This window comes from Stegostoma tigrinum, chromosome 15, assembly GCF_030684315.1.
Source record: "Stegostoma tigrinum isolate sSteTig4 chromosome 15, sSteTig4.hap1, whole genome shotgun sequence".
In the NCBI taxonomy this organism is placed as follows: domain Eukaryota; kingdom Metazoa; phylum Chordata; class Chondrichthyes; order Orectolobiformes; family Stegostomatidae; genus Stegostoma; species Stegostoma tigrinum.
In genome coordinates this window covers 16,189,943-16,209,394 of record NC_081368.1, presented here as the reverse complement: position 1 = coordinate 16,209,394, position 19,452 = coordinate 16,189,943, and the positions used below count along the sequence as shown (strand labels likewise).

The 19,452-nt window shown below is 43.5% G+C and overlaps 1 protein-coding gene across 3 annotated transcripts in view; it reads right to left on the bottom strand.

Annotated features, from left to right (window-relative positions):
• Positions 1 to 1,344: 1,344 nt before the first annotated feature.
• zbtb33 (zinc finger and BTB domain containing 33) overlaps positions 1,345 to 19,452 on the bottom strand; it is a 52,038-nt gene continuing 33,930 nt past the window's right edge. For all 3 annotated transcript variants that reach the window (XM_048544204.2, XM_048544205.2, XM_048544202.2), the window contains 2 exons: positions 7,832 to 7,874; positions 1,345 to 5,419 (listed from right to left, as the gene is read on the bottom strand). In XM_048544204.2, coding sequence (XP_048400161.1) covers positions 3,573 to 5,417 — 1,845 coding nt within the window. In that variant the 5' untranslated portion in view covers positions 5,418 to 5,419; positions 7,832 to 7,874 and the 3' untranslated portion in view covers positions 1,345 to 3,572. The remainder of the gene's footprint in view (positions 5,420 to 7,831; positions 7,875 to 19,452) is intronic.

The window sequence follows — 19,452 nt, the reverse complement described above, 5'->3', positions numbered from 1 at the left end:
TTTCAGCATCTACGCATCACTTTACATAGTTCATACAATCCCTACAGTGTGGCAGCAGGCCATTCAGCCCATCAAGTCCACTATGACCTTCCAAAGAATGTCCCACCCAGAGCCATCCCTCCATCCCAGCCCTGTAACTGTGCATTTCCCATGGCTAATCCACCCCTAACCTGTACATCCCTCGATACTCTAGACAATTTAGCACGGTCAATCGACGTAACTTGCAAATCTCTGGAGTGTGGCAGAAAAACAGAGCACCCAGAGGAAACTCAAGCAGACCACAGGGAGAATGTGCAAACTCCACACAGAGAGTTGCCCAAGGTTGGAATCAAACCTGAGTATCTGGCACTGTCAAGCAGCTAATCACTGAGCCGTCGTGCTGCCCCAAATAATAATCTTATAGAACTCAGCTCTTAGTCTCATCTTTTCTCAAATACCCCAAAATGTTCGTCTTTCCTGATAAGTATACTCTTTCTGTTCTGGTTGAGCCGTGTGAATCCCTTTTTGTACTTTCTCCATTTTAAGTATGTAGTTTGGATTGAGTTCAAAATACATGAACATACAGCCTGTTGATATTCATTGGGCCTGCCGAATCTTCTGACTCCCCAATGTCTTTATACTATCTAAAAGGAACAAGTCAAAAGTGACATGGAATATTCTCCACTTTCCTGGCATTCCATTCACCACCTTGAACATTTACCCTTACATCAAAGGGGCAGCATGTTTGAATTGTGTACCATCTACAAGATGCCAAGGGTTCTTCGACAATCTCTTCCAAGTCCTTACTGCTACTGTCTCGAAGAACAAGGACAGTGGCTGCAAAGGAACATCATTACTTGCAAGCTTTCCTCCAATTCGCACAACAACCTGATCTGGAACTACATCTGTACATCACATAGATTACAGGAGATCAAGAAGGGCTCACCATCACCTTCTCAAGAACAATCAAAGTTCAGAAATGAATTTTGACCTGGCCAGCAACTCTCACGATCCATTAATGATTTTTTCTTTAAAAGCCTTCTCAACTCATGGCAAAGCACCACTTAACTAAGAGACAGGGCTTTATTAAAAACATCCTGGAATTTTGCCCCAACACTTGCCTAGCCCTTCAAAAGAGAAGAAATCTTAGACACCAAACTTGTTAATTTACTTTTATACAAAAGATTTTTCTACATTTTGAGGGAAATTTCAATTCCAAAATAAAAGGCAGATTTTTTAGAGAAGGCCAAGAGATTCCACATTTTGTTAGTAATTAGTAAACTGATCAAACAAATCATATACAGTATGGACATGTAAAAGTCAACATTTTCTGAAAGTTTTATTTTTATCATTAAAGAGAGCAAATACAATAAATAAACTTACATTCTAAGGCTCAAAATTAAAGAAACTAGAAAAGTGACAACAATAACCTATACTAAGGAAGAAGCCTTGTTACAACTATATGTACATTTTTAGTAGTTTTATTATTTTCACTGGTACAAAAGCATTAATCTTGCTTGCACAATAGGACGTAACAGTATTAAACAGACCAACATAATTTTTCCAATCTGCAGATAATTAGAAAAAATTACTGTAATGCAAGTGTAAAAAGATTCTCTATTCTGCAGTTTTGTTCTAATCTAAGCATGCAAAACTGTTACAAACAAAATGATAGGCTATTCCTTTTGTAAGTTTTATTACTTTTCTACAATTTTGAAGACTTAATTGAAGGACCAATTTTCTTCCCCAAAGTGAAGCATACTTAAAATGTTGATCCATACAGTGTTGCATTTACAAAAAAACCATTTTGCTATGAGTGTCCACCTGCATAGGGACTAAACAGAAGTTTGCTACAAAACACATTTCCCAATATTGTAAGCGTACCCTACTTAACATGATAGCAAAATCATTTTGCTTTTAACAATGTACACCACGGTAATGATAGACCGGGTTAAGATGTAAACCACAACTGTGGCCCTTAAGCTAACAAAATATCATCAGTTTTTTTCTCAGTTGAGAAGATTTAATTTTAAAATCTTTAAATTGTTTTGGGTGAAAAGGCATATTAAACTGCATCAACCACCTTACTAATAAAGCCTTGCAATCCTCAGCCTTCTGAACAGCTAACCCAAAAATTGCTTTACCAGTACAATCATTGGAGTTATAAAATTATAAATTAAGTCCCTAAGCATTTATTAAAATGACAACTATGAAGCTATTCCACTATGAAGATGGAAAGCTAGATATTGTTTTTTTAAAAATTATACAGACTATTAATTTCACAGTAGAAAAACAAATGAGAAAAATATTTGAGAAATTAAAAGCTGGCAAGAAAATATCCCTTAACATGCATATCTCGGGTAAGCCAGACATTTGTAAATATTGTAAATAACAGTTCATTTTTCAGACTGTTAGATTTAAAAGCTTTCATCCCAAAGTACTGCATTAGCATCTGGCTTAATAGATATAATCAAAACAGCAAATAACAAGACAATGACCAGTAAGGAATCAGCTTGGTATTGGGTCATCCAAAATACTGTAATTTACCTTGCATTGTGGACTAAATAACACGTTCACAGGTTGGATCATTTTTTCCTAACCCAACCCTTCTCATCATTGATTCTATATTTATTAAATCTAGATTAGTTAGGCACATTTTTTAAAAATCAAATGCATACATTATTACTATAAAGCTGCGAAAGAGTGATTAAAACTGCAAGACAAATGATCATGGAATAAAAGGAAGACAGTCTTTCTGGGGTGAGCTATCGTTATTAAATGTGGATGTGAACCCCTTATCATTAACCTTTCCCTTTTGTGGTGTTCGTGCCAGAGCTACTTACATCTGCATTTACACCTGTCCATCACTATTGATGAAGGCTAGAATTAAGCTTTCTCCCATTGTGAAGCTTTGTTTAATGGCACTGCTACCAAAATTAAGCATGACACTCTCTAGTGCTTTTGATTGCTCTCCAATGACCTTCTCGGAATCATGTCTTAAAGACAGTAAGATTTCACTTTAGGAAGAAGGACATGGTGATTACTTAAACAGTGATAAATACTGGAGAGTAAAGTGATTTGCTACTTTAGGAGGATGATTTTTGCAGATTCACCAGAAAAAGAAATCAGCAGACTTTTATTCCAGCCCCATGATGTAAAATGAAAAGTGCTAATTCACAAAATTTCAAATTCAGTTTCTGACCAGAAGTGTGTAAAAAATAAACATCTGGGTAAAGGCTGTTTGATCAGCGAAAGAAATTGAAAACTCTTTTAACGTGAAACATCAGATATAAATGTCCACTAGCTTCTGGCACTTCCAATGAAGCCTCTTTAGAAACTGGATTTTAGTTCAAAACCATGACTTGACTCTGTTTCATAATCATGATGTATACTACACTGACATCATTACATTTAACAGTAAAAAAAGACTGCAAGTTACCTATACAATGGTCCAGCCACTGAATCTTTTGTTTGTCTGAAACACGAACTGGTCTGTTAGTATATTAATATCACCAATGGCTGCGTGTCACAATTTAGCAGGTATCACAATCCACTTTCTAACTATGTTCAGTTCCATCATAGTTTGAATTAGTTTATGCCAGTTCTCTGAAGGACTCTGGTATGACAAACTCTAATTCAGAATTGCCATCTAAGGAATTGTACCTATAAACAGGAGTTCCTTCTTGAGGAAAAATATCATCCCAACTTGTTGACTTGTTGCTTCCTATGGTCTGTGGAGTCTGCTGTGGAGTATCTGTATCATCATCATCTACATGATATACAATTCCATCTTCATTAATTTCACCCATAGGACCTGATCCACTTGCAGTCAAGAATCCATATTGTCTGATTTGCAAGGTTTTGCATGGCAGTAAGCGGTAAAGTTTGGAATCAGAGACAGTCTCATCCTCAGCTGCACTCTTGCCGGTCTTTTTGCTATGGACTGACCTTATGTGTGATGCCATCACTTGGTAGTTGATGAAGGTTTCGCCACAAGTCAAGCACTGGTATCGCCGTTCACCAGTGTGGAGAATTTCATGCTTAGTACGATATTCTGCCAGAGGGAACACTTTCTCACAGTAATGGCAAGGGTATTTCTTCTCCCAGGAATGAACATTGAAGTGCCTTCTCAGGCTAGTCAAGCAGGCATATGATCGTTTACAAACAATACAAACATAAAAGACTCGTCCATCTACAATTAACTCATAATGATCTTGTTCCCTTTTCATTCGTTTTGCATCTGGAAAGTACTGATCATTGACGAATACAGGTCTTGAGTTATTTATATGATCAGCAGATTTTTCAGGCATGATTTGAATACTTGACTGGCCTTCACTACCAGATACCTTGTCTCCAATCAGCAGCAACTTCTTCTCAGGGAATCTAGGCTCCTTGTTTTGTTTGGGTTCACGACTGGTTAAGTCATCTTTGTTTGGTACCACAATGTGATATGTGTTGGGGTTTGTGTCAATATTTGCATAGACTCTGCAACCTTTGGACAAAGTGTCAATGGCAGCTGTTTTAACTATGGTTACAGGCTGTTTACCATCTTGAATACACTTCGCATTTTGAATCTTTGTGCTTTGCTGGCTAATTACAGTGTTCTGCCCGCTCCCTGTGCCAGTATCTGAGCTTTTGACTTTAAAATCTCCAACTTTCAAGGATGCCTCTGGCAACAGAGCATGTTGTTTTGTTTGAACCCCCAAGTCAGAACTCACTGGTATATTGGGAATAATATTTGTTTGCATTAACTTGTTATTAGCTACATTGGAAGATTGCTTAGGTGGTGTAATTTCACTGCAGAAAATGACATCATCATTATCTTCTGAGTCTTCACCACCAGTCAAGTCTTTACAGTTATCTTTAGAATGCCTAAACTCTGCACTAGACAGAGAGAAAGCATCAGTTATTCGTGGTCCCAGACCTCCTTCTTCTACATGCACAATCAAGCATTCAGGTTCTGTTGTTGGATCAGCAGCATCTTTCTGTGAAGTGTCACTCTTGGAATCTGCCACAGAAGCAGCACTGTCTGTAGCAGGTGTTCCTGTTTTTAACTTTGAAAGAGATTCCCCTAAGTCAGCAAGGAACTTTAGCCCGAGTGCCTGCCCGGACTGAATCAACTCACTTACAAGTTCAGCATTTACACGCACCAATTTGGAGCTGTAGATAAAATTCAGGACTTCTGCAAATACCTCTGCTCTGATAAAGTTCAATTCAAGGACTTGTCCATATACGTTGCTAGTGACATCAAGAGTGAAAAGTTGACGGAAGTAGCTACTAGCAGATGACAAGACATTCTTATGTGCTCGAAATTTGCGATCTTCGACAATTATAGTAATATCACAGAATAGTCCTTGGGCACGCTGCTCATTTAGAGACTGCAACAATGTTCCCGAATGATGAATGTCAGTTGCACTAATAAGTTTTTTGCTCTCCATAACTAGATCAAAAATAAAGATAACATTTCCGATCAAGATAGGCCAGCTGGCTAGATAATCAAATCTTGTTAAGTTAAAAAATATTATTCTAAACATCTTACAATGACACCAACTGCAATGGCTTATCAGATTCTCTGAGAACACTGGTTGCTGCTACAAACTTAGATAGAAACAGGCGTATTTATTTTGTTTAATTCTATGCAAATAGTAAAGACTTCATGCACCCGTCTACTATACACAATGTGACTTAATCGAAGTTAAAACACATCACATTTAATTTTGAGTATACAGTATACTCCCACAGAAACACCGCTGAATAAGAATTTACAAGTCTATACTATAACATTTTTCCACAATTGCATCTAAATGTTTTCTTTTAAACAATTTTGAAGTTAGAAAATTAATTCAAAATAATTCACCTGAAGAGAACTCTTACAGCATACATTTTGTTTGATAAAATCATGGGAAATGAAATTTCGCAAGGGGCTCTTTCAATCTCCCAATTTAACTTTAGCTAAAAAAGCTTTTAAGTTGTTTCTCCAATGATATTCTCACATCTTGGTGGCCACCTCAGTATTTGAGTTAATGTTTCGGGTCCAGGGACCCTTCCTCAGTTCTCGTGAAGGGTCACCGGACCCGAAACGTTAACTTTGTTTTCTCCTCCACAGATGCTGCCAGACCTGCTGAGCTTTTCCAGCAACTTTGTTTTTGCTCCTGATTTACAGCATCCACAGTTCTTTTGGTTTTTATCTCAGTATTTGAAATTGGTAAGTAGGCCAAGCAGTTCTTTCAGCAAAGCAACATTAATATGGGGCACAGGAAATTCTTGGGGAGTTATACAGATCATGCCTTAGAGAAGCTAATTAGGAATAGACAATAAATGGTGACCCACCCAGCGACTCCCAGCAGCCAAAATAAAACTCGACCTGGCACGTGCAGTCTACTTATATAGCAGCTAAACCTCTTCTGCTGGCCCCTGTGCTCCATCAAGCGGCCTCTGCCAAACTGCTGTTCATCTTCTATTCAGCATGAATCAGCCACTAAAAGGAAAAGATTGGTTCAAGGGGAAACAGGAATCTACATGAGTAGTGGAGCTGAAATGAAGAGTGGATGGGTCCTGACTGTAGCACATCAACAGAAACAAAACATCAGCCACAGAGCAAAGTGTAATAATTCCAGCTCTGGATAACTACTGCAAGCTCTGAACTGAAGAATAACCTTGTACAGGAAAATATTTTCAAGAGATGTACAAGGAGAACAAGACTTTTTTTCCCTATTTAGTTTAATTATTCATGGATTTCTTGCACTGTATTTATTAAAATATTTCCATTAGCTGAAAAATCAAGAGGACAGCTCTAACTAAGATGATAAGACCATTAAGAAATAGGAGCAGAAAGAATCTGCCCTGCTATTCAATGAGATCACGGCTGATCTGAAAACCCTCAAATCCACTTTCCTGCTTTCTCCCCAGTACACTCAATTATCTTATAGATTAAAACTGTGTCTGCCTCAGCCTTGAATTCACTTAATGATCAAGCCTCAACAGTCCTTGCAGTAAAGAATTCCACAGATTCGCTACCCTCAGAAAGAGGAAATTCCTCCTCATCTCGGTCTTATCTAGGTCATAAATTTATCTGGCTAGATTCTGCCTTTTGGAAGTTTGAGATAGGTGAATTTGGGAAATTACTGAGTATTTGATTGCTCAGTTTTCTGCTGTTTAGACTTAACAATGGAATTTAACTATTTTTAATTCATTCAATTATTTTCATTTTACTAGGTCTTTATTTTAGCCAATCATAAATCAGAAGGGGAGGCAATGGCCTAATGGTATTATCACTAGACTTTTAATCCATAGACCCAGGTAAAGTTCTCAGGCTCCAGGAACACGTAGCTCCAGGCCCACAGCAACATGGTTGACTCGTAACTGCCCTGTGAGTAATTAGAGATGATGGCTTGACCAGTCACGGCCACATCTGATGAATTAATAAGAGAAAATGCAGAAATGCCACTTTTGAGGACTGATTTCACTGATTATTTTAAGACGAGGCACACTGGAAGCAAGGCTTCAAGTCAAACATGGGTGATTTAAACACTAGAGTTCTGAAAAAAAATCAGAAAGTGCTGGAGAAACTCAGCAGGTCTGACAACATCTGTGGTGACAGCAACTGAGTCCAATGAAAAAGTCAAAAGTTTTGATTGAGTCATTGGACTTGAAATATTTCTTTCCTGAAGCTTTTCTCTCTCCACAGATGCTGCCAGGCCTACTGAGTTTTGCCAACACTTTCTGTTTTTGTTACGTAATTAAAAGTATTATCAAGAAAACAAGCTAAAACTTTGTACTTTGCATAATTTCTATTCAGGTAAGTGAATGCTGATTACTACTTAAGTAGGTATTTCTTAAGTTGCACATTTACCTTTGATAATTATTTTCAAATGTCACGATTTCTTTGCAGTGATCTGCAAAAACAAAAACATATAGTTTTAGTTCTAAATGAAAGCTTCCATAAAATAATAAATATTCAGACAGCACTTAAAACAAAAAACATGCTATCATAGACTAGCTGTCTGAAGATCGATGCAGTCAAATTTATTTGCCTTCAACTTATTTTCAATGTGAAACACATTACAAATTCCATGATTTTTATGATGCCAAAACGATTTTCACATTTCAGTTCCAAGTTTTGCAAGCATTTCACATTTTACTAACCATAACCATATTAGGATGGATATCTGCCCTAGGTTTATGTATATGCTTGTACTTCTGTGATATTCATGTTTCCAAGCAATATCTGAACATTCATATATTTATTTCACTGTACCTCTGCTTCAGAACTTCAGTACAAAGGCCAAGAGTACACACAGAGCCCTAAAGAGTAGTAGAAACTGTTTTGAATTTCCTTTCCACTCCTTATGTTTGAAGGGTTCAACTGTTTGCTGAGATATGTTTTCACTGGCAGTAAATGTTCATTATTTACATAAGCATCAGTACAGCAGAACACATATACTGCCACCCTCCAGTAACAAGTGGCCATTTTCTCTGCAAGCCTCAATTGTGAATGCTTACTATAAGACATGAAAAGACAGTATCACAGCCAAACCCAATTACATCCTCATTCAAAATTTACACACATTTTCCAGCTTTCAGTTCTATCAGCGGGAGCACTGCATGAATGAGAATATTTGAAAGAACTTTTCCCCCTCATTGTCAACTACATCATTGTTCTGGTTGAGACCACCTAACCCAGCGGACCAGGATTAAATCCAGCTTTGCTGGCTCCAGACAGCACACCCTGCCATGTGCCAATATATTTCCATATTAAATCATTCTACACATTATACAGCCAGTAAAAGTTGGGATTTTGAAACAAAATTCTCTTTTCAATTTAAGATACAGTGTACCAAATTAAAAATATAAAGCATGTAACTAACTTCACAAAACGACTGCATATGATATAAACAAAAATGCCTGGAACTAGTTAATATCAGTAGTCATTTCAGTATGAATTCAAAATCTTTAAATCACGCAGTTAAGTTTTGAAATGCAAGGCATAGCACTTCAAAACACTGGATTAAAACAAATCTGCTGCACATTGACTTTCATCAACAAAATGGCCAGAAGTTGCTTTTTTTTTTGCTTTTTTAAATTCACTTATGGGACATGGGTATCATTGGCTAAGTCAGCATTCACTGCCCATCTCTTGCTGCCCTTAAGAAGGTAGTGGTGAGCTATAGCCCAGTTACCTAGACAAACAGAATAACTAGCAGTTAAAAGCTTGAAAGAAATAAAATAACAGCTTGAAATTGCTCTACGTGGCATTTTTACTGCAGTGGTACTTTAATTATTTCCAATTCCTGTGTGCACCACTGTACTTAAATCATTCAATACATTTTAAACACTTTCTCTGAACACAGCATAGAAGAATTTGACATGCAAGTGTTTACTACTGCACTAAAAGTAGCCAAAGGAATTTCAACATCCTGTCCTCAAAGTATGCATCAATGAATTTGCGAAAATAATGCATTTGACATAGAAATTTAACCAAAACTAACGAGTGAACAATTTTTAACCTTAGAGAGTTTTAAGCAATTTTCTGCATCCTCCAACAAAACCATTTCCACATGATATCCTCAGAACTTCTGGGATAAACCATCAACTTTAAATCAATTGGTTTAAAAGTCTAGCCTAAGGCAACTAGTTGTACCATTTGTGCCTGTCGGACAGCCTCTATTCTGCCCCTCACTCCTCAGAAATTTCCAGTTTATTTTATATAATTTTTACCTATTAAAACTATGTCCTTTCTGTTAAAGCTGGTGTCAATGCTTTGGACACTTTGACGAGTTTCGATGTAAATTTGTTTTACTCAGGTTGCTCATCTTTCAACATTTCAGCTGATTTATTAAAAACACTTTATCCAAGCACTCTTGGCAGCGAAGTGGATAAAGCGACACAGAATTCCAGACGAGCCCTTACTGGAGTGGCACAGTGGCTCAGTAGTTAGCACTGCTGCCTCACAGCACCAGGGACCCTGTTTCAATTCCACCCTTAGTGACTATCCGTGTGGAGTTTGCGCATTCTCCCCGTGTCTGCATGGGTTTCCTCCGGGTGCTCAGGTTTCCTTCCACAGTCCAAAGGTGCGCAGGCTAGGTGGACTGGCCATGTTAAATTGCACATAGTGTTCAGGGATGTGTAAATTAGATGGGTTATGGGGGATGGGGATGGGTCTGGGTGGGATGCTCTGACGGTCGGTGTAGATTTGTGGGTCAAAGGGCCTGTTCCCCACTGTAGGGATCCTATGATTCTGCAGAATTTGGTTTATGATTCAACTTGATTATATTAATAAAATATTCCTTATTAAAAACACCATGTAAGCATTTCTCAAATGCCCACAATATTTACCCACTACCAGCTCTATCTGTCTGACAAAGGATATTACCCACAACAATCCACCTGTTTGAGCTGGGCTGTTGGAATCTCCTCTCTGATGTAGGATTGGCTCTCTTCTACGAAGGTGGGCCTCACAGGTCAGGGCAGATCTTCTCTCGGTGTTCTTGGGTTGCCACATAAACTTCTGCCATGAGTCTTGCTGAAAGGATGGCTTCCAGGCATGCGTTTTTATCCCCTTTACCCTGGACTTTCTCACATGTTCTGTGTCCTTTAACCAAAAGAGTCGTAAGTGGAGTTCAAAGCATCCAATGGGTCGTGCCAACATCCTTCACTGTTGCCAACCCGGGGAGGTGTAAAATGCATGTTCTCAGGTACTGGCTGGATGTCAAAATGCCAGAAAGTCTGATTGATACTTCTCAAATACACAATCCTCGGGTAGCTGTAAGCCGTTCTCTCTGAACCTTTGTGACCTTTGACCTAGGTTTTCACTGTTCTCTGTAGCCAATATCCATTAGCTGTTGTTTAGTTCAGCCAACTTTCTGCCAGGCCTGATTCCTCCAGCTGTGGGTTAATTTAGAATGTCCAAGTTTGGGCCAATGGTCACTTGACCATACTCAGGTACTATACTTGTGAGACGAACAAAAACGTCAGAGTCAACTTTGAATTCAACATAACTTTATTCATGAAATACACATTGCGGGCCATATGGCTGAAAATTACCTAAAAGCCTGCTCTTCCACAACAAAACTAATTACTCTACCAATTGCAACATTAAGTCTTTGTCACGATTCTAAGTCTTTGCTGAAGGAATGGCTGTCAGGTGTTCCTTCTTATCTCTCCCATGCTGCATCCATGCAGAGCATTTTCTGGCCCTCAGCCAATCATCCTCCTGGTCAAAGTTACAGTATCCAATGGGATCCCAATGTGTCAAGGGCACTTTCCCCTTCTCCATATATGATCATGGCAGGAACAAGAGCACCAATGAATCTGCTCGCCTTACTCCAATACATAAACTAGTCTCGTTTTCCAGGGCAAATCCAGCTTGTTCTTGCCTGTCTTTATCTTGTGCAGATGCTTTGTGCTTGACCTGTCACACAAGTCCCATTGGGCCTGGCTGCCCAAAGATGGTCTATTTTGATTTCAGACCTAGCCATCAGCCCTTAGACTACCTGCCCATAGTGCAAGCACCCGACACAGTTCAGCTCACGTAATCTGATTCATCATTGCCACTACTTGCAAAAAGGGTATGGAGAGAGCAAAAACCTTTTGTTTTAGAATTTTTAAGACCCTGACAAAAATATTTTGGCTGCTCATTTCTGCACTGAGGCTGCTGTTATAAGACAACTTCGCCTACTTATGAAACATTATTGAGGTGATTAACCAAACAATATCAAGAATGTTGATGAAGGGTCTAGGCCTGAAACGTCAGCTTTTGTGCTCCTGAGATGCTGCTGGGCCTGCTGTGTTCATCCAGCCTCACATTTTAATATCAAGAATGTTGCCTGGGTTGGAGAGTTTTAGTTATGAAGTGAGATTGGATAGAGTGGTAGCACGATGTGGAGCTGGAGGAAAAAAGCGCATCTTCAGATTTTCTGAAGAAGGGTCCTGACCTTTTGGACGGATCAACGACTAGAGGGCATAGATTTAAGGTAAGCGTCAGGAGGAATTTTTTTTTAAATCTACAGGTTGGTGGGAATCTGCAACTCTGACTGTAAGTGTGGTAGAGGCAGAAATCTCACAACGTTTAAGAATTATTCAGATGTGCTCTCGTGATGCCAATGCACACAAGGCTGTGGGCCAAGTGCTGCAAAACAGGATTAGAATAGTTAGATGGTCGTTTGTTACCAGTGCAGACTTGACGAGCAGACGGATCTTTTTCTGTACTGTAGACCTCCACGAATGGAAATAATGTTCTGGTCAGCAGTGAAGAAACAGTGTTTACCATTGACCTCAAGGCAAAAAGCCCAAAAATCTCACGATCTCTCTGGTGCGATTTTGCTTTTTCCCAAAAGCAGTTTAAAACTAGTGCCAAATCAAGGGATTGCTATGCATGCATCAGCAATCAAGATATGCAGCCAATTACATTAAAATGGTATCGCAGACAAAGAGGTCAAAAACACAAACTCCTCGCTTTTAATTGCAAAATAAATGATTGAGTGGATAAAAGAATAAGTTAAATATCAAGCTAAACAAAACTTTTTTTGAAATGAAAGGAATTATATTCACATTGCAGAAATGTGACACTTGCAAGTATAGAGTTAGCTTTAAGGCTAGCAAAGGCGCTTAGCAGTATTTATGACATTATTACTCTATTAAAAACTTGCTTTCAGCTCATTCAACAAGATGCAACCTTATCAAACATAATGGGAACTGCAGATGCTGGAGAATCCAAGATAACAAAGTGTGGGGCTGGATGAACACAGCAGGCCAAGCAGCATCTCAGGAGCACAAAAGCTGACATTTCGGGCCTAGACCCTTCATCAGAAAAGGGGGATGGGGAGAGGATTCTGAAATAAATAGGGAGAGAGGGGGAAGCAGATCGAAGATGGATAGAGAAGATAGGTGGAGAGGAGAGGGTGTGCTAGCTAGATGGATAAAAAAACTGGCTGGGTAACAGGAGATAGAGGGTAGTAGTAGAAGGGAGTTTCTCAAATTGGAGACCTGTAACCAGTGGTGTTCCACAAGGATCTGTGCTGGCACCACTGTTGTTTGATATATGTAAATGATCTGGAGGAAGGTGTAGGTGGTCTGATCAGCAAGTTTGCTGATGACACTAAGATTGGTGGAGTAGCTGATGGTGAAGGGGACTGTCAGAAATTACAGCAGAATATAGATAGACTGGAGAGTTGGGCAGATAAATGGCAGATGGAGTTCAATCCGAGCAAATGCGAGGTGATGCATTTTGGAAGATCAAATTCAAGGGCGAACTATACAGTAAATGGAAAAGTCCGAGGGAAAATTGATGAACAGGGAGATCTGGGTGTTCAGGTCCATTGTTCCCTGAAGGTGACAACGCAGGTCAACAGGGTGGTCAAGGAGGCATATGGCATGCTTTCCTTCATTGGGCGGGGCATTGAGTACAAGAGTTGGCAGGTCATGTTGCAGTTGTATAGGACTTTGGTTCGGACACATTTGGAGTACTGTGTACAGTTCTGGTCACCACATTACCAAAAGGATGTAGATGCTTTGGAGAGGGTGCAGAGGAGGTTCACCAGGATGTTGCCTGGTATGGCGGGTGCTAGCTATGAAGAGAGGTTGAGTAGATTAGGATTCTTTTCATTAGAAAGATGGAGATTGAGGTCTACAAAGTCATGAGGGGTATAGACAGGGTGGATAGCAAAAAGCTTTTTCCCAGAGTGGGGGACTCAATTATGAGGGGTCATGAGTTCAAAGTGAGAGGAGGAAAGTTTAAGGGACATATGCGTGGAAAGTTCTTTATACAGAGGGTGGTGGGCGCCTGGAACGCGTTGCCAGCGGAGGTGGTAAATGCAGACACGTTAGCGTCTTTTAAGATATATTTGGACAGGTACATGGATGGGCAGGGAGCAAATGGACACAGACCGTTAGAAAATAGATGACAGGTTAGACAGAGGATCTTGATCGGCGCAGGCTTGGAGGGTCGAAGGGCCTGAACCTGTGCTGTAGGTTTCTTTGTTTTGAGAGTATGGGTGGGGAGGTAGGGAGGGGACAGGTCAGTCCGGGGAGGACAGACAAGTCAAGGGGGCAGGATGAGGTCAATAGGTAGGAAATGGAGGTGTGGCTTGAAATGGGAGGAGGGGATAGGTGAGAGGAAGAACACGTTAGGGAGGCGGGGACAAGCTGGGCTTGTTTTGGGATGCAGTGGGGGGGAAGGGAGATTTTGAAGCTGGTGAAATCCACATTGATACCATTGGGGTGCAGGGCTCCCAAGAGGAATGTGAGTTGCTGTTCTTGCAACCTTCGGGTGGCATCATTATGACACTGCAGGAGGCCCAGGATGGACATGTCGTCAAAGGAATGGGAGGGGGAGTTGAAATTGTTCGCGACTGGGAGGTGCAGTTGTTTACTGCGAACCGAGCATAGGTGTTCTGCAAAGCGGTCCCCAAGCCTCTGCTTGGTTTCCCCAATATAGAGGCAGCCACACCTTGTACAGCAGATGCAGTATACCACATTGGCAGATGAGCAGATGAACATCTGCTTGATGTGGAAAGTCATCTTGGGGCCTGGGATGGGGGTGAGGGAGGTGGTGTGGGGGCAGGTGTAGCACTTCTGTGGTTGCAGGCGAAAATGCCGGGTGTGGAGGAGTTGGAGGGGAGTGAGGAGCGGAGAAGGGAGTCGCGGAGAGAGTGGTCTCTCCAGAAGGCAGGCAAGGATGGGGTTGGAAAAATATCTTTAGTGGTGGGGTCGGATTGTAGATGGCAGAAGTGTCGGAGGATGATGCGTTGCATCCGGAGGTTGGTGGGGTGATATGTGAGGACGAGGGGGATTCTCCTTTGGCGGTTATTGCGAGGGCGGGCTGTGAGGGATGAGGTGCGGGAAATGCGGGAGACACGGTCAAGGGCGTTCTCGACCACCGCAGGGGGCAAGTTGAGGCCCTTGAAGAATGAGGACATCTGGGATGTTCGGGAGTGGAATGCCTCATCCTGGGAGCAGATGTGGCAGAGGTGAAGGAATTGGGAATAGGGATGGAATTTTTGCAGGAAGGTGGATGGGAGGAGGTGTATTCCAGGTAGCTGTGGGAGTTGGTGGGCTTGAAATGGACATTGGTTTCTAGGTGGTTGCCTGAGATGGAGACAGAGAGGTCCAGGAAGGTAAAGGATGTGTTGGAGATGGCCCAGGTGAACTTAAGGTTGGGGTGGAAGGTGTTGGTGAAATGGATGAACTGTTCGAGCTCCGCTTGGGAGCATGAGGCACCGCCGATACAGTCGTCAATGTAACGGAGGAAGAGGTGGGGTTTAGGGTCCCATATAACCTACAAAGAGGCAGGCATAGCTTGGGCCCATGCGGGTACCCATGGCCACCCCCTTAGTCTGTCAGAAGTGGGAGGAATCGAAAGAGAAGTTGTTGAGGGTGAGGACGAGTTCGGCTAGGCGGATGAGGGTGTCGGTGGAGTGGGACCGGTTGGATCTGGGGGGCAGGAAGAAGCGGAGGGCCTTAAGGCCATCTCCATGGGGAATGCAGGTACATAGGGACTGGCCGTCATGGTGAAAGTGAGGTGTTGGGGACCGGGGAATTGGAAGTTCTGGTGGAGGTGGAGGGCATGGGTGGTGTCATGGACGTAGGTAGCGAGTTCCTGGACCAAGGGGGAGGAAATGGAGTCCAGCTGGGTGGCAATGAGTTCGGTGGGGCAGGAGCAGGCAGAGACAATAGGTCGACCAGGGCAGGCGGGTGTGTGGATTTTGGGAAGGAGGCAGAAGCGGGCCAGGCGGGGTTGGGGAACAATGAGGTTGGAGGCTGTGGGTGGGAGGTCACCTGAGGTGATGAGGTCATGGACGGTTTGGGAGATGATGGTTTGGTGCTCGGGGGTGGGGTCATGATTAAGGGGGCGGTTAGAGGAGGTGTCGGAGAGTTGGTGTCAGGCCTCAGCAATGTAAGGGTCAGTACACCATACTACAACTACGCTTCCCTTGTCTGCGGGTTTGATAGTGAGGTTGGGATTGGAGCGGCGGGAGCGGAGGGCTGTCCGTTCTGCAGGGGAGAGGTTGGAGTGGGTGAGGGGGGTGGAAAGGTTGAGGAAGTTTTTTTTAAATTGCAAAACTAACGGTACAATAGTGTTAAATCACCGTTTGCTTAAGAACTGCATTCCAAGAGGATCTCAACTACTGGATTATTTGATCATTTTGTGTTTGTGCGGTAACATGAAGTTGCTGTCAGTTTCAATGCAGAAATGAAGGTGAACACCGAGAGTTTTGACATCATTACCATCACAAAGTACTCAGCATTTTTCGAATAATTTAGATCTCTGTGGTGCCTTCCTTACAGCACTTAAGAAAATGAATAAAGTGCCTTCATTGATCCTTTAAGTACAAATCCCCTTCTGCAACTAGCCACTGAACGTTGCCATTTAACATGTTTTTTTCATTCAGCAAAAGCCAATAATAATGGAATCACTTAAGTCAAACTAATCAGAGCAACAGTCAGCTGTGGTTGATCTGATAAACAATGAAACTTGCATTTACATAGTATTGTACATCTAGTATATATCCCATAATAGTGTTATCAGGAAACAAACTGTATTGAGTCTCACAATGAGATAACTGGGGGTAACCAACAGCTTGGTCAGAAGTACGTTTGAAAGGAGTCTTAAAGAAAGATGGAGAGAGGGCACAGCCCTCAATGAGCAAAGAAAACCAGGACAGTCCAAAAGTATTACAGGAATGCAGTCGAGCGCTATAGTGCCAAGGGAAGTTACAATAAAGGGTGTAGCAATCCCATGAAGAAATCTGAACACAAGCATGAGGAAAAATTTAGGGTGTTATTGATTTAAGTGCCAATGTAGGCCTGTGAGCATAAAGATGTTGGCTAAATGGAAGATAACAAAATGTGGAGCTGGATGAACACAGCAGGCCAAGCAGCATCTCAGGGGCACAAAAGCTGACGTTTCGGGCCTAGACCCTTCATCAGAGAGGGGGATGGGGAGAGGGAAATGGAATAAATCGGGAGAGAGGGGGAGGCGGATCGAAGGTGGAGAGAAAAGAAGATAGGTAGAGAGGAGAGTATAGGTGGGGAGGTAGGGAGGGGATAGGTCAGTCCAGAGAAGATGGACAGGTCAATGAGGCGGGATGATGTGGTAGGTAGGAAATGGAGGTGCGGCTTGAGGTGGGAGGAAGGGATGAGTGAGAGGAAGAACAGGTTAGGGAAGCGGAGACAGGCTGGGCTGGTTTTGGGATGCAGTGGTGGGAGGGGTCGAGCTGGGCTGGTTTTGGGATGCAGTGGGGCGAGGGGATGAACTGGGCTGGTTTTGGGATGCGGTGGGGGAAAGGGAGATTTTGAAGCTTGTGAAGTCCACATTGATACTATTGGGCTGCAGGGTTCCCAAGCGGAATATGAGTTGCTGTTCTTGCAATCTTCGGGTGGCATCATTGTGGCACTGCAGGAGGCCCATCATGGACATATCGTCTGAGGAATGGCAGGGGGAGATAAAATGGTTCGCAACTGGGAGGGGCAGTTGTTTGTTGCGAACCGAGCGGAGGTGTTCTGCAAAGTGGTCCCCAAGCCTCCGCGTGGTTTCCCCAATGTAGAGGGAGCCACACCGGCTACAATGGATACAATATACCACATTGGCAGATGTGCAGGTGAACATCTGCTTGATATGGAAGATCATCTTGGGGCCTGGGATAGGGGTGAGGGAGGAGGTGTGGGGGCAAGTGCAGCACTTCCTGTGGTTGCAGGGGAAGGTGCCGGGTGTGGTGGGGTTGGAGGGGAGTGCGGAGCAGACAAGGGAGTCGCGGACAGAGTGGTCTCTCCGGAAGGCAGACAAGGGTGGGGATGAAAAAATGGCTTGGGTGGTGGGATCAGATTGTAGATGGCGGAAGTATCGGAGGATGATGCGTTGTATCCGGAGGTTGGTGGGGTGGTATGTGAGAACGAGGGGGATCCTCTTGGGGCGGTCGTGGCGGGGGCGGGGTGTGACAGATGTGTTGCGGGAAATGCGGGAGATGCAGTCAAGGACGTTCTCGACCACTGCGGGGGGGGGGGGGTTGCGGTCCTGGAAGAACGTCGACATCTGGGACGTGTGGGAGTGGAATGCCTCATCCTGGGAGCAGATGTGGCGGAGGCGGAGGAATTGGGAATAGGGGATGGAATTTTTGCAGGATGGTGGGTGGGAGGAGGTGTATTCGAGGTAGCTGTGGGAGTCAGTGGGCTTCTAATGGACATCAGTTTCTTGCTGGTTACCTGAGATGGAGACTGAGAGGTCCAGGAAGGTGAGGGATGTGTTGGAGATGGCCCAGGTGAACTTGAGGTTGGGGGTGGAAGGTGTTGGTGAAGAGGATGAACTGTTCGAGCTCCGCTGGGGAGCAAGTGGCGGCGCCGATACAGTCATCAACGTAACGGAGGAAGAGGTGGGGTTTGGGGCCTCTGTAGGTGCGGAAGAGGGACTGTTCCACGTAACCTACAAAGAGACAGGCATAGCATGAGCCCATGCAGGTACCCATGGCCACCCCCTTTGTCCGTCGGCGTCAGCTGTGGGCGGGTTCCATCGGCCGTTGATGTGTGGGTGGAGGGGACAAAGGTGAGCCCCTTGCTTAGGACTGACTGTTCGTCCTCAGTCAGTGGGAGGTCTGTGTTGATGTGTGGGTGGAGGGGTCAAACGTTTTCCACTTCCTACAGATAAAGGGGGTGGCCATGGGCCCAAGCTATGCCTGCCTCTTTATAGGTTACGTGGAACAGTCCCTCTTCCGCACCTACACAGGCCCCAAACCCCAACTCTTCCTCCATTACGCTGATTGTATCGGCGGCGACTCTTGCTCCCCAGAGGAGCTCGAACAGCTCATCCTCTTTGCCAACACCTTCCACCCCAACCTCAAGTTCACCTGGGCCATCTCCAACATATCCCTCACCTTCCTGGACCTCTCAGTCTCCATCACAGGTAACCAGCAAGAAACTGATGTCCATTTCAAGCCCACTGGCTCCCACAGTTACCTTGAATACACCTCCTCCCACCCACCCTGCTGCAAAAATTCCATCCCCTATTCCCAATTCCTCCGCCTCCGCCGCATCTGCTCCCAGGATGAGGCATTCCACTCCCGCACATCCCAGATGTCCACGTTCTTCAAGGACCGCAACTTTCCCCCCCGCAGTGGTCGAGAACGCCCTTGACCCTGTCTCCGGCATTTCCCGCAACACATCCCTCACACCCTGCCCCCGCCACAACCGCCCCCAGAGGATCCCCCTCGTTCTCACATACCACCCTACCAACCTCCGGATACAACGCATCATCCTCTGACACTTCCGCCATCTACAATCCGACCCCACCACCCAAGCCATTTTTCCATCCCCATCCTTGTCTGCTTTCCGGAGAGACCACTCTCTCCATGACTCCCTTGTCCGCTCCACACTCCCCTCCAGCCCCACCACACCCAGCACCTTCCCCTGCAACCACAGGAAGTGCTGCACTTGCCCCCACACCTCCTCCCTCACCCCTATCCCAGGCCCCAAGATGATCTTCCA